The sequence below is a fragment of the Sycon ciliatum genome, chromosome 6 (assembly GCF_964019385.1).
Source record: "Sycon ciliatum chromosome 6, ocSycCili1.1, whole genome shotgun sequence".
NCBI lineage: Eukaryota > Metazoa > Porifera > Calcarea > Leucosolenida > Sycettidae > Sycon > Sycon ciliatum.
Genome location: NC_088648.1, coordinates 26608973 through 26621634, shown reverse-complemented (window position 1 = coordinate 26621634; position 12662 = coordinate 26608973). Strand labels below are relative to the sequence as shown.

The 12662-nt window shown below is 47.6% G+C and overlaps 1 protein-coding gene across 1 annotated transcript in view; it reads left to right on the top strand.

The window, feature by feature from the left end:
• The window catches only part of LOC135819822 (sushi, von Willebrand factor type A, EGF and pentraxin domain-containing protein 1-like), a 104326-nt gene that overhangs the window by 79792 nt on the left and 11872 nt on the right, over nucleotides 1-12662 (top strand). The window contains exons 23-25 of the mRNA XM_065333102.1: nucleotides 283-456; nucleotides 9614-9790; nucleotides 11998-12174. Of these exons, the coding sequence (XP_065189174.1) occupies nucleotides 283-456; nucleotides 9614-9790; nucleotides 11998-12174 (528 nt within the window). The remainder of the gene's footprint in view (nucleotides 1-282; nucleotides 457-9613; nucleotides 9791-11997; nucleotides 12175-12662) is intronic.

The window sequence follows — 12662 nt, the reverse complement described above, 5'->3', positions numbered from 1 at the left end:
GAAGTTAGCAAAGTGTAATTCGAAGTTCACTGTACACTGTACAGGTCAGTTCAGTTTGCATGGGCAGGCTGTGACAGTCAGTTCAGTATCCGTGAAATATGTGTCCAAGGTCCATAGCGCAGCTCTGCGTGACCATGAAAGCATTTTGACATACATATTGTGTTGTGGGTGCATGTTTGGATAATTAGAATGTCCGGATAATTAGAAGTTTTTCCCTGGCATTTTGAGGTTCGAATTATCAGGATTCCACCTGTATTTGCATGTTTCGTATTCCTTCTACAGAAATATTGTGTACTGGATTCACATTCCCAGAGAATGCCCAAGTATCTGGTTCAGGTAATGCGTATCTCTCTGTTCGTCGATTCTCTTGTTACACTGGATATGCGCTCCTTGGAGATACATGTACTGTTTGTATGTCCAATGGGCAATGGTCCAAAAGCAAGACAACATGTTCACGTAAGTGGCATGACCGATGTGTTCGCATGGACTAAACCATCCTTTCTTTTCTCCCAGCTGGTTTGGGTGTCACTGGCCTCAAGCGACAGTAGCTAGTTTGAGTGCTGGTGGCGACAGCCAAGTGTGCTTCTGACATTTTTTCCCTTCAAAGTTCCATGGAAGTGCATGTGGTACATGAATTCCATTACACATACTTGGTCCGGCTCATCGCAATTGTCGCTTATCTCCCACGCACTTTTGGACAGGTAAAACCCAGTCCAATCACGATATTTAACTTACTTTTGCTTGGGAGGTTGTGATGGCAAGATCCAAGGAGGCACCAAAGAAAAATGATCGCGACTAGCGCTTTGAATCGCGATGTGTTCGACTTTTTTGGGAAGTGGGAATCTGGCCATTCACTGTCGACATGTCTGTGTTGCCAAAAGCCAAGCACAGCCACCCGAAGACCGGAACTGTGGTAGGGGGCAACTGACAACCTGGAGAGCGTGACAGGCACACGTGCACGGCAGAGAAGTATGAGCGTCATGCTGAAGAAGAAAGGTGTTTTTTATGCGATGCGCCCGGCCGATGTGTTGGTTGTTCCTTCGCTTGGTGGACCTAGCAGCAGCATTACAAGAGTCGTGGTCAGCGTATCCAGCGGAGCGTATGACAGTTGTGTGGAGAGGCCTGTATGCCTCGTTCGATCGAAGGCTTTGTTGAAACACACTGTGGCGACACACAGTCACAGGTCACACTGCCCACGGTTCCTTCAAGCACCGAAGTGACAGCCACAACTGTTCCTTTCCCATTGCTGCCATACGACAGGCTGAGAAAGCAAGAGATACTCTACCACTACCAGTCTACGCCAGCAGCTAGACACCAACGTGTCACGTAATGGTGGTGCAGCAGCTCGAGTGATGCAGTGTTGAATGAACTCTTGACCTGTAAGAGTGTGAGTGCAAGAACGAGCTCCTTCGCTGATTTATTTCGTGCATTTTGCTTACCTTGCTTCCTTTCTTGGACTCGCCTCACCTGATTCCATTGCTGAATTTTTTTTCTTGTGGCGGAGAGTATTCATGTATCATGCTTCCTCACTATGCCTATGGAAATTTCACAGAGCGGTAAAAAAACTCCTGTTCTTAGTGGGGATCGATAAGCGACAATTGCGATGAGCCGGACCAAGTAGAAGGATACCACGATGAAGGAACATTTTGTATGTACAAGTTTTGTTCTTCTGACAGTCTGATAATGCGTTTTGACTTTTTGAAAAAATAATTTTCACATACCACACACATGCGTTGTGCCATATTGGCACATATACATGGAAAACACGGAAAATTGTACAATTGCTGGTTCAGTTCCGAAATGGGGATGATGCTGCGACTTCAGGGGGGGGGGGGGGAGGAATCGCCAAAGCAATCAAAGACTTCAGCGGCCGTGCTTCGCTCACCATATAGATCAGCATCACCCAGAAGCGCTGTTGGACAGCTGAGGAAGGGCGCGAGCAGGCCACGCTGTGCTGCAGTATCTCAGGTTTTTTTTAACACATGAATCGGTATCCATTATGGAACTGTTCCTTTTCCCTTGCCCGTATTTCACCTGATGAGAAGGCTTGAAAGTACACTTGTGAAACCAAAAACTTTCAAGATGTTCGTAAAGAGCCTGAAGTGTGTCTTTTTTATGAGTATTATCACAGTATGGAATTATTTAGCGTCACTCAACATCTGATTACACCGCATGAGGCTGTGTACCCAAAAACAAGCAAAGCAAAAAGGGCAAAATACAGATACGGTCACTTAGGTACATTATTATGTAGATGGCCTTTCGTCGCTTGGAGACTGTCGGCATGGAGATCAATCTCCATGTCTTCCCCACCCTCAGAGAAGTAATCCGAGGATGGAAGTACCTCACTGTGCAAGCCAATCTGCGTGTTTTCCCGTAAGTTTTCGATCACGCATTTCTCAATGAAATCAAGCGGGACTTGCGTCGATCTCTTTAGCTACCGAAAGTATCATGCCTAGGCTGTGTGAGAGCTGTGGGATATCCTCATCGGCTGATGCTTCCTGTCGTGCCAGGCATGGTTTTGACTGTGGCTTGAGTACGTCGATATAGACGTGCTCCAAGCATGTGCGTCCCTTAATGGGTTAACTCTTTATGCTTGCAGTTATTTCGGTGAAGGGCAATGAATAGGCCTAGCAATGAATAAACACAGTCATGGTGACGATGGTAAACAGGGTTAAGGTGTACATATTGCCAGTATGTAAGGGCTATGTTTTACCTGCATAATAATTACCCATGAATTACTCAACCAAATAGAATGCTATGATCACATCGGACCCATGCCGGGTGTGCGTTTACAGGCAAAGTATTCTTCAAGATAGCTAAATTTGGATTCCCTGGCAATCAGCTTTGAACACTTTTGACTGCGAACGATAACTCCTACAATCAGGGCACAAAGCCATGAAATAAGGAACAGAACCAATTTAGTTTGGACCTGACCGGCGGTTACAGACAGCGGTGCAAAAACTAAGTGAGTTACACATGTACTTCCTCTGTTAAGCAAAACTTCGTTGCTTTTTTACAGTTTAGTCCAAACCATTCTATGGCTACGAATATGCTTTGGAAAGTGGAAAACAAGGCATCATATGCTATTTATTTTACAGATGTTACACAGCTCGTTTCAAAGCAGCCCAGCTTCACTCTTCGTCTGAATCTGATGCCGACCAACTCCCTGATGACATCGAGTCTGCATCCTCGCTGACTGTCGCCGCCAGCGCTGCCAACTTTTGTTCCGCAGCCTTTACAAGTTTCCAGGACACGATTATTTTGATCGTGGAGATCGCCAAATGCTTCGCTGGAACTATGAGCTTGACGACCTGCAAGGTGGCGCTGATAGTTGTGGCCACTCGCCGGAACGCCATGAAAGAAGCCATACAGACCCAAACAAACGCTCGCCATTTTCGCAGCGCTGTAGTCGTGCCAGCAAGTTTCCAGACCCTACTGAAGCTCTTTTCTGGTTTCCTTCGCCACGAGTGACATGTTTGTCTACAGACTGTGGAAGAACGCCAAGTCGTCGATGTTGAGATCAGGATTTTGCGCCGACTGAACGACAACCTGAATGTCGAGCGCATTTGATTTCCCCTGCGCTGCAAACACAAGTGCATTGATTTGGGCTGTGTGCAGATACCCACCATCGACTCATGCTAGTACAGCAGTGCCTGAGCGCTGGCCGGCTCCTGGACACTTCTTCGGCCCACGCGGTCTTTCAAAGTATTTCTCATTTTCGCACTTTGGTGTCATGAGTGCGCGCCTGTGTTGTGTTCTGGTGACATCCTGTCGAGAAACGTTTCAGCTTCGCCGATTTTTTTCAAAGGAATCCACGCTCTTCGGAGGTTCAAAAGCCTGTCAGAGCAATGGACGACAACCCAGCTACCCTATGTAGGAGATAGATCACTACCATGCATGTATAATGCGGACAGAACTATCATAACAAGAACACTAAAAGTGCAACGAAGTTTTGCTAAGCGGAGGAAGTGACTTCATCTTGTGCTGGTTTATTTTGCATTGAAATAATTATAACTTGGGAAAAAAAGGTTTCAGAGCAGACTCGCTATCTTCCCATTCACTCTACAAACTGTAACTCATTCCTCAATCAATTATTTCAACGTTTCGGCAAGATTGCCCTCGTCAGGTATGCAATGGTGTGCAAGTTTGCAAAGGAGCACACACACACACTGTGCGGAATGAAGTTAGGTTGGGTACAGCGAGTGGGAGAGCTAAGGGTGAGTTCAAACCACACAAGGATATAGAGTATTGAAACAGTTTCCGTTTCTTTGAAGTGATGTGGCAAGTGCGAAGAAGCTTGCTGTAGCCCCGAGGTGAAACGGAAAAAGACTAACTCAACAGAAAAGAACAAGATGGATGTCATGTCGTGGTCGACACGCGGTGGTCTGGGTGTGAGCCCAGAATGGCGAACTCGCGAGGTACTACGTATGTAACTGTAAGTGAAAAACGAGGAGAAAAAAAGGTGAAGCCAGATCGCGACTCCTGTACATGTAGTAATATGATGACTTGCATTGCATTATGTGTATAGCTGGAATAGAATCACGACACGCATCTTGACACACACACACACACACACACACACACACACACACACACACACACACACACACACACCTGGTCCTGGTCCTGGTAAACACTGCCATTATGGTCATGTGTCCCCTTTCGGGGCCGACGACTTGGAAACGACGAGCGACGGCAGAAAGTCGGCAGTCTGTCGAGAGATCATGGACCATGTTCAATCGGCACGCCTATAGAGCCATCTTTGGCAGCTATGGATTTGTAATCCACGAGTAGAGCGGCAGCACCGACCACAGGCCACACAGTGCGCCTTGCAGCATGAGAGGGCGAGCCGCACATGCGGCGGCGGAGGAGTCGCCTGAGCAGCAATGGTAGACACCGCCGCCCGGCACGGAGCCTGAGACGATGTCACGGGGAGAGTCCAGGAGTTGGGGCTCTTGTGGACCGCCAAACCTCCGGCACTGCGGAACCAGCGCTCGCAGGAAGAACATTGTCGGCTACCTCTCTGTTCTGATACAGGTTTGCGGCGCTCATCGAGGCATTTGTGACAAGGCAAACCACTCCTGGAGAAGAGGCGACCACACTCGGCACAAGGTATCCGCAGGGGCTCACAAACGGGTTCGGGCGGGGGCAGAACATTGTAAGCGGCCCGCCATTCCCGCCTATCCTCGGCCAAGTCGTACCATTCGTCGATGCCTAACCCTGCCAGATCCTTCCGCGCAGCATCGCGCCACCTTTTCCTCGGGCCGCACATTGGGCGGACAGGATGTAGGGTGCCAAACAGTAGCTGATGCGGGGCACGCTCTTCATGCATTCGCACAACATGCCCAAGCCACTCCATGCTGCGCGATGTCAGCAGGCTGCGAATGTCACGGGGCTGACGCGGATTCCACCGCTTCAGAATATCACCCCTGCTCAGTCGTTCGTCCCAGACATTCCGCTGGCTGATACCCATCACGGAACGGATGCAGCGCAGATGGAAAGAGCACAGTGCATCAAGGTCAGGCTTCAACGGCACCCCGAACTCAGCACAGTACAGAAGCAGAGACGACACGCATGCCCCTGTACACAAGCCGCTTTGTAGCAAGGGAGAGGTTGCTGATGCACAGTTAATGCGCGAGCTGATATTTGGGGTGGATCGGCCATTCGTGTGAACGAGAGAGCCAAGAAAACTATCTACACACTCGACCACCTCACCCGCCAAGTCCAGGGGCGTCCGGTCTTCTTCCGTGAGTCCAAATCCAGCAGCCATCACCGTTGTCTTGTTCAGGTTGACTGTCAAGCTGAAAGAAGACGCCACATGTATGAATAGGTCAAGGGCCCGCTGTGCACCATCATGAGTGGTAGCCAGCAGAGCAGAGTCATCCGCAAATTGACATACACACACACACACACACAAACACACAGATACACACACACACACACACACCTCAAACACCTCAGACTTGCCCATCGCGGAAGCGATGATAGCGAACAGCTATGTTAGACATAGCAACTTGTGCTGGGATTACAACATTCAACAGCTTGCAAGGCTGTTGAATTGACCGCCACTATTTTTAGCCTGGTATCCACCACACAGCTGATTGAAGTGACTTTTTCTGGCCAGTGAATCCCTATTTTTCATTTTTCTTTTTCTTTTTTCTACACACACACCACACCACATGCTCCGGCATACACTGGCTGCTGGTAACCACCCAGGAGAATGAAAGAAGAGTCAGGAAGTGTCCGAGAAAGAGAAGAAAGACGTGTGTGACCATAATCGTCGGGAATTGAACCTGCAACCTCTCGATTGGAAATCGACTGCAAATACCACTGCACCATATGGGACACATATGGGGCACACACACACACACACACACACACACACACACACACACACACACACACACACACACACACACACACACACACACACACACACACACACACACACACACACACACACACACACACACACACACACACACACACACACACACACACACACACACACACACACACACACACACACACACACACACACACACACACACACACACACACACACACACACACACACACACACACACACACACACACACACACACACACACACACACACACACACACACACACACACACACACACACACACACACACACACACACACACACACACACACACACTGCTTGCCCTGTCACCTTCCCTGGCTTAAACTGACACATCTGCAAAAACAGTATCCCCCAGCGCCAGTCTCCTTTGGGCATGCTTGGTGCGCTTGCGCTCAATCCAGGGTTTGTCGTGGGTGCAGCGGCGCGCTTTTTTTATTTATTTTTTATTATTTTATTTTTATACGAAAGTCTACTGTGTTCCCGAATACGTGCGAGAAGTGGTGGCGGGGCCAGGCTGCTCTGCCGACTTCAAAGGTCTCCGCGTCTACGCAGACAAAGCGCGCCATAATGCAGTAAAACCATGAGGAGGGGAGAAAGAGGGGAGAAAGAGGGGAAATGAATAATAGCGAGGAACGAGGACAATGGGTAGATGGTCGTGAGAAAAGCAGAGTGAAAGATAACATCACATTGTGGTAAGAGGGTGGGGATGCTAGTGAGGCGCTGGTCTTAACCGTTTCATAGGACGTCGGTGGCTGCTTGCCAGTTCAGGAGCAGCAGATACTTGTTGCATTTTCCTTGAAGGGTTGGAGCTGTCTGGGTTGCGGCCGTGCTGGTAGAATGGTCGCTGGTAGGCTTTCCACAAGGGAGTAATGCATTCTGGGTAGGAACCCTGGAGGCTGCTACGAATGCGCACGGGCAGCGTCGACTTGAGCTGGAGCGGGTGTCAGTGGGCAGTCTCCGTTCCTAACCTAGTGGATCGACCCCCCACTAGATGGGGGTTGGCTGGAGGTGGGAGGATGGGCTTCAGGGGCTTGTTGTTAGAAGGTAGGACAGCTTGAACGTGAACGAAAGCGCAGCAACCAGTCGGCGGTGTTTCAGGCTGGGGAGCCAGGCGCCTAGGCCGATCACCTTCAGTGCCTTTTGCTGGATTTTGTCCAGCCTGGATGTGCCTGACCCCATCCACACCAGGCAGAAGTATTCGATTATTGGCTGCACGAAGCCTTTGGAGACTGCCATGCGGCCGCTAGAGTCCAACAGGGGTGCAACCTTTCTCAGGATGTGTAGGCATTGGGCAGCCTTTGAGGCCAAGGCCCGGAGGTGGGCTGAAAAGGACAGTTGCGAGTCGAATGCTACGCCCAGAAGTTTAATTTCCTTCTCTTAAGGAGCAGTCACTCCATTGAAGAGGACTGGCGGGAACGCTGGGGGAGCCTTGCAGTGGTCGATGATGAGGGGCTGAGATTTGGATGGCTCGAAGGTGACCTTCCACATGGAACCCCATTGGGAGACGGCGTCCACTGCTTCCTGGAATTGTGCTGCAGAGTCGGATATGCTGCCGGTGGCAGAGATACACTGATACAGTGTTGTGTCATCTGCATAGGTGGCAAGCTCAGCACCAGCAGGCAAGGTGTCCTCGCAGTCATTTACGCACATGAGGAATAGCGTAGGTCCAAGGATGCTACCTTGTGGTACCCCTGCTTGGATACGGTGCAGGGAGGAATCTTGGCCGCCTACAACAGCCTGCAGGCGCCGGTTGCGCAGGTAGCTTTCCAGCCATCCGAGAAGTGGGCCGTCTAGACAGGACAAGGAAGCCTTGTGCAGCAGGCCAGCATGGCTGACTTTATCAATGGCGCCTGCTATATCTATCGCCAAAACATGGGCGACTCCTCCAAGGCCGGCTGCTCTGGACCATTCACAGTGGAGCTTGGTTAAGACGTCAGCTGTGCTCAGGTCCAAACTGAACTGAATTGTTTCGCAGAGATGACATTGTGGGATTCCAGGAAACTGGTTATCTGACGATTGACAATTGTTTCCTTCACTTTGGATATTATAGACAGCAGAGACACAGGTCTGTAGTGTTGAGGCAGAATCTTGGGTTTCTTCTTGTGAATGGGTGTGACTCTAGCTGTCTTCCAGGATGTCGGCATAGCCATGCTGTAGAAGCTAGGGGAGAACAGTTTGGAGAGTGGCGCTTTTCCATTATGCTCCATCAGTCGAGTTTCCAATGATCTCTCAGTCTCTCCGACGTAGTGTTCGCAGCACCACTTGCATCAAAAATGGTAGATCACATTATTTAGCATACACACTCGCTCACCTCCGGACTTAAAGGTCAAACACGGGCGTAAAAGGAAGTTTAGAGAAGCTGTGGAGATAAGGAACTTGGGACCACAAATTAACACCAACCCTGGCTAGGGACGTCTGTGAGCATGAGAGTTTGCTCAGTGTTACTCAATATCGCACCTAGAAAAAATATTACTGTGCGTTGAGTTACTCACTCTTGATATAGGGTTTATCGGGTGTTAGCGGCCGTCGTGAGTCCCCTCCGGGAACGGACACGATAATTAACTCTTTTTTTAAAAATATGTGGGCACTGAGGTGACATCTGACACTACCTGGTATTTTTGCTATATCATACACCACCGCACTGTACATTATCATATTATATTCTTGGATTGTGTGTGTGAGTGTGTTTGTGTGTGTGTGTGTGTGTGTGTGTGTGTGTGTGTGTGTGTGTGTGTGTGTGTGTGTGTGCGTGTGCGTGTGCGTGTGCGTGTGTGTGTGTGTGTGTGAATATTTGTGTGTGTGTTTATGTGTCTGTGTGTGTGTGTATATGTGTCTGTGTGTGTGTATCTGTGTCTGTGTGTGTATGTGTGTGTGCATGGGTGTCTTCTTTTAATAATTGTTGTTAGCATCGTACTTCTTTTAGCTATCATTATCTTTATGATTCTGTCATGGTGGGTGCGATGTAGCACATCATAGCATCACAAATTGCATGTATATGACTGCTCCTTTGCATACGTGATGAGGGCAATTTTGCCAAAATGTTGTAATAATTGATAGAGAAATGAGTTCGAGTTTGCAGTGCGAATGGGAGGAGAGCGAGTCTGCTCTGAAACCTTTTTTCCTCAGATAAATGAAGCTGCAGGAAGCCTCACCACTGCTACTATTAATTGTTCCTGTTATGCCTCATATCTAAAATTATTTATTATGACCTTGGTCTTTCACAGCAATAGTGTGTCCTGGATCTACACCTGCTCCAACACATGGCACTGTGTCCTCATCAGAGAATAGTTTTCTCTCAACTCGTCAGTACTCCTGCTTGACTGGATATAAACTAATAGGACGTAAAGACATTGTTTGCATGTCCACCGGGTTTTGGTCTTCTCCAGCCCCCAGCTGCTCACGTAAGATAATTTGCCTATTTGAGTGCCATGATTGTTTCTTTATACAGGAAAGTACTAACATGTTTCATGTTATGACTAACAACCAACCAAAGTATTATAATAGCGATATAATTCGTAATCATTTAGTTCAATTTCGTCCTAATTTGACTGAAATGTTTTTATTCTGTTTTTGTTGCTAAGTGTGGAAAGCATGATCTAGAATCATAGGGTGAGTGGACTGGTTTTATCCCGGAATGCTGCGATGCAGCGTTCGGCCCTTATTCCCAATCGGCCATGGTCGAGTCAGCAGTCTACAACTTTCAGACCAAGGCTCAACTCGAGTGACAGGAACGCGCGCAAACAGGCTGTACGTTGTAGCTTGCAGACATGGTGACCGGGTGACTGGTGTGAACATCAGCATATTACCGCTTACTCAACCATGTTCAATTGGGACTAAGGGCCGGACACCGCATCATAGCCTTCTCGGACCAAAACCGGTCGACTCAGTAGCCTACAAGACATGGACCTAGTTTAGCTCATGCATGCTTCTATAAAATCCTATCTATTAGGGCGGAGTCACCCAGTGCTGGTGGAAGTGCGCGAGTTCGATTGGGAAAGAAGGAGGAATGGAGCGTCTCAACTTTCTCGGTCCAAGACCATTCAACTCACTACCCTGTAGACTGCGAGTAGTGACATTTTGATTCTAGACCATCCTTCTCCTTCAACACTTTTTAAGTCCATAGTCGGATCAGCAATAGACACAATTCAAGAGTATGTGTTTTTTCTTCTATTTCGAGATCACGGTTGATAAACATTGGTGATGTAACAAACCATGAATTTTACGAACAAATCATCTGGCGAATACCACTACGATTATTCTATTAAACGAATGCGAAGTGTACATGTTGCAAACACACAACACAAAAGCTCAGACTGGAGTCAGAGTACAAGTTGAGTCTACCATGGTCGACCACGCGTAGTCTAAATGTAGTCATTGTCCACAACACAGTACAGTACAAAGTAAAACTATGCATTCAAGTCAAGAGATCTACAAAGTAGGGTCACTTGCGCGGTATCCAACGCACGGACTCCACCCGACTGAGAATATTCGAATTTTCGGACCCCCGACCTAGATTATCCAATCGATTATTCGTTGAAGTCCAAGAGATCGAGGAAATTCGAATAATTGTTACATCGCTTATACGCATCAAGGCTGGCCACCATCTGTATCACTTTTTGAAATTAATTCCACCGTACTCACTGAGCGCTTATTTCCTTTCAACGACTGCCAGGTTTCTTTAGGCTCTAGAATGCTATGCTGTGGCAATATCACAATCATTTTACGTACAATTCCCTACAAAAATATTCAAGACAAACCTTGGCAGCATGCCAGAAAGTGTGGCTACCCGTGAAGCCCCATTTATTTATTTCACCTTCCCGTGGCCAGAGAATATAGGCCAATATAGAGGGATTAGCCACCAGCAAACCATATGCTGCGCCTTGGGATTAGCACTGCCTAGTCTAGTGCTCCAGCTGTTGAGCTTTGCATTGGGTAGTGAAATTCGCACTGAGAGCTCGATTCGGTAGTTGCATGCATTGTGTATGCTTTGTTTTCATGACATTTAGGTAGTGGACGTTTTTCTATGTGATTCGTACGCTGCTGCATTTTGTAACGTAACTGCCACTTTGGTAATGAATGTGTAAAGTTGATTGTCTGTAGCAAAGTATTACATCCCGTGTGACGAGTCTACAGACTCACGAGTCCTCACGACAATGGTGGATTGGGGTTTTGAACTATTCAGTATTCACAAAGGTGTTTTCTATCGCAAAATTACGAATGTCCAATATGCGTGTCAGATCCATACTTGACATGATACTCAATTCATGGCACTGATGGTGAAGCACAATAAGTGACTGTCTGCATCCTCAGTTTGCATTGACAGCTATTACAATGGACTCACGAGCTCCACAATTGTACTATACCTGCAGACGTGCTCGGTGATATCCGACGCAGCGTGCAAAACTACCGCCTGCATTATTTGCTCATCACATCACTGCATTCGTACATGTGTATGTCCAGCAGCATTCGTATCACTTCCAGGACGTCAAGGGCTGTGGAATAAGACAGCAACAGGCATGGGTTATTGGTCAGATTGAATGGAGTGCAAATGCTTATTTAGCATTTCATATGACTCATCAACTGCTGTTTTTCTTTGGCCCATGCGCAGAGATCATTTGTGCTGCTTCAGCGACAGTTCCTACGAATGGTCGAGTAGCCAGTAGTGGTAATACACTGTCGGCGGTACGTCAGTTCACTTGCAATGAAGGTTATCAATTGAATGGTACCAGCTTCAGCACATGTCTGGAAAGTGGTGCATGGTCAACGGCCAATCCAGTTTGCACAAGTGAGTACACCACACAGTATGAGTCGTTTCTTTGCTGCTATCAAGAAATATTTCCAGAACTAGAGACCATAATGTTTCAAAGTTTCGGGCGCTTATATTTGACTTGATGAGAAGTGCTGCATGAAATGCAAGGACATTTGTGTGGGGGCATTTGAATTTTTCTGAAAGAAGGAAGACACTAATCGACCAAGCTGATGTAATCAACAGCATGCATCTAACTCAAGAGAGCATTATGTTGTGATTGTAAGTTCTTCTCACCAGACATCAGATCGACTGCCCAACCTGCTGGCAAGAAAGTTAACGAACAATAATACTGGCCCAGCACAGTGAGAGATACTAGCAACAATATATGTTTATAGAAAGCTTTTCACTCTAAGTATTCGAGCATCAGGATAAAATGTGTATACAGAACATGTGCACAGATCAGTCCGGGTAGGGGAAAGTTAAATTCCTACATCTGAATTTCAAGCTCTAGGCATTTCTTGGGC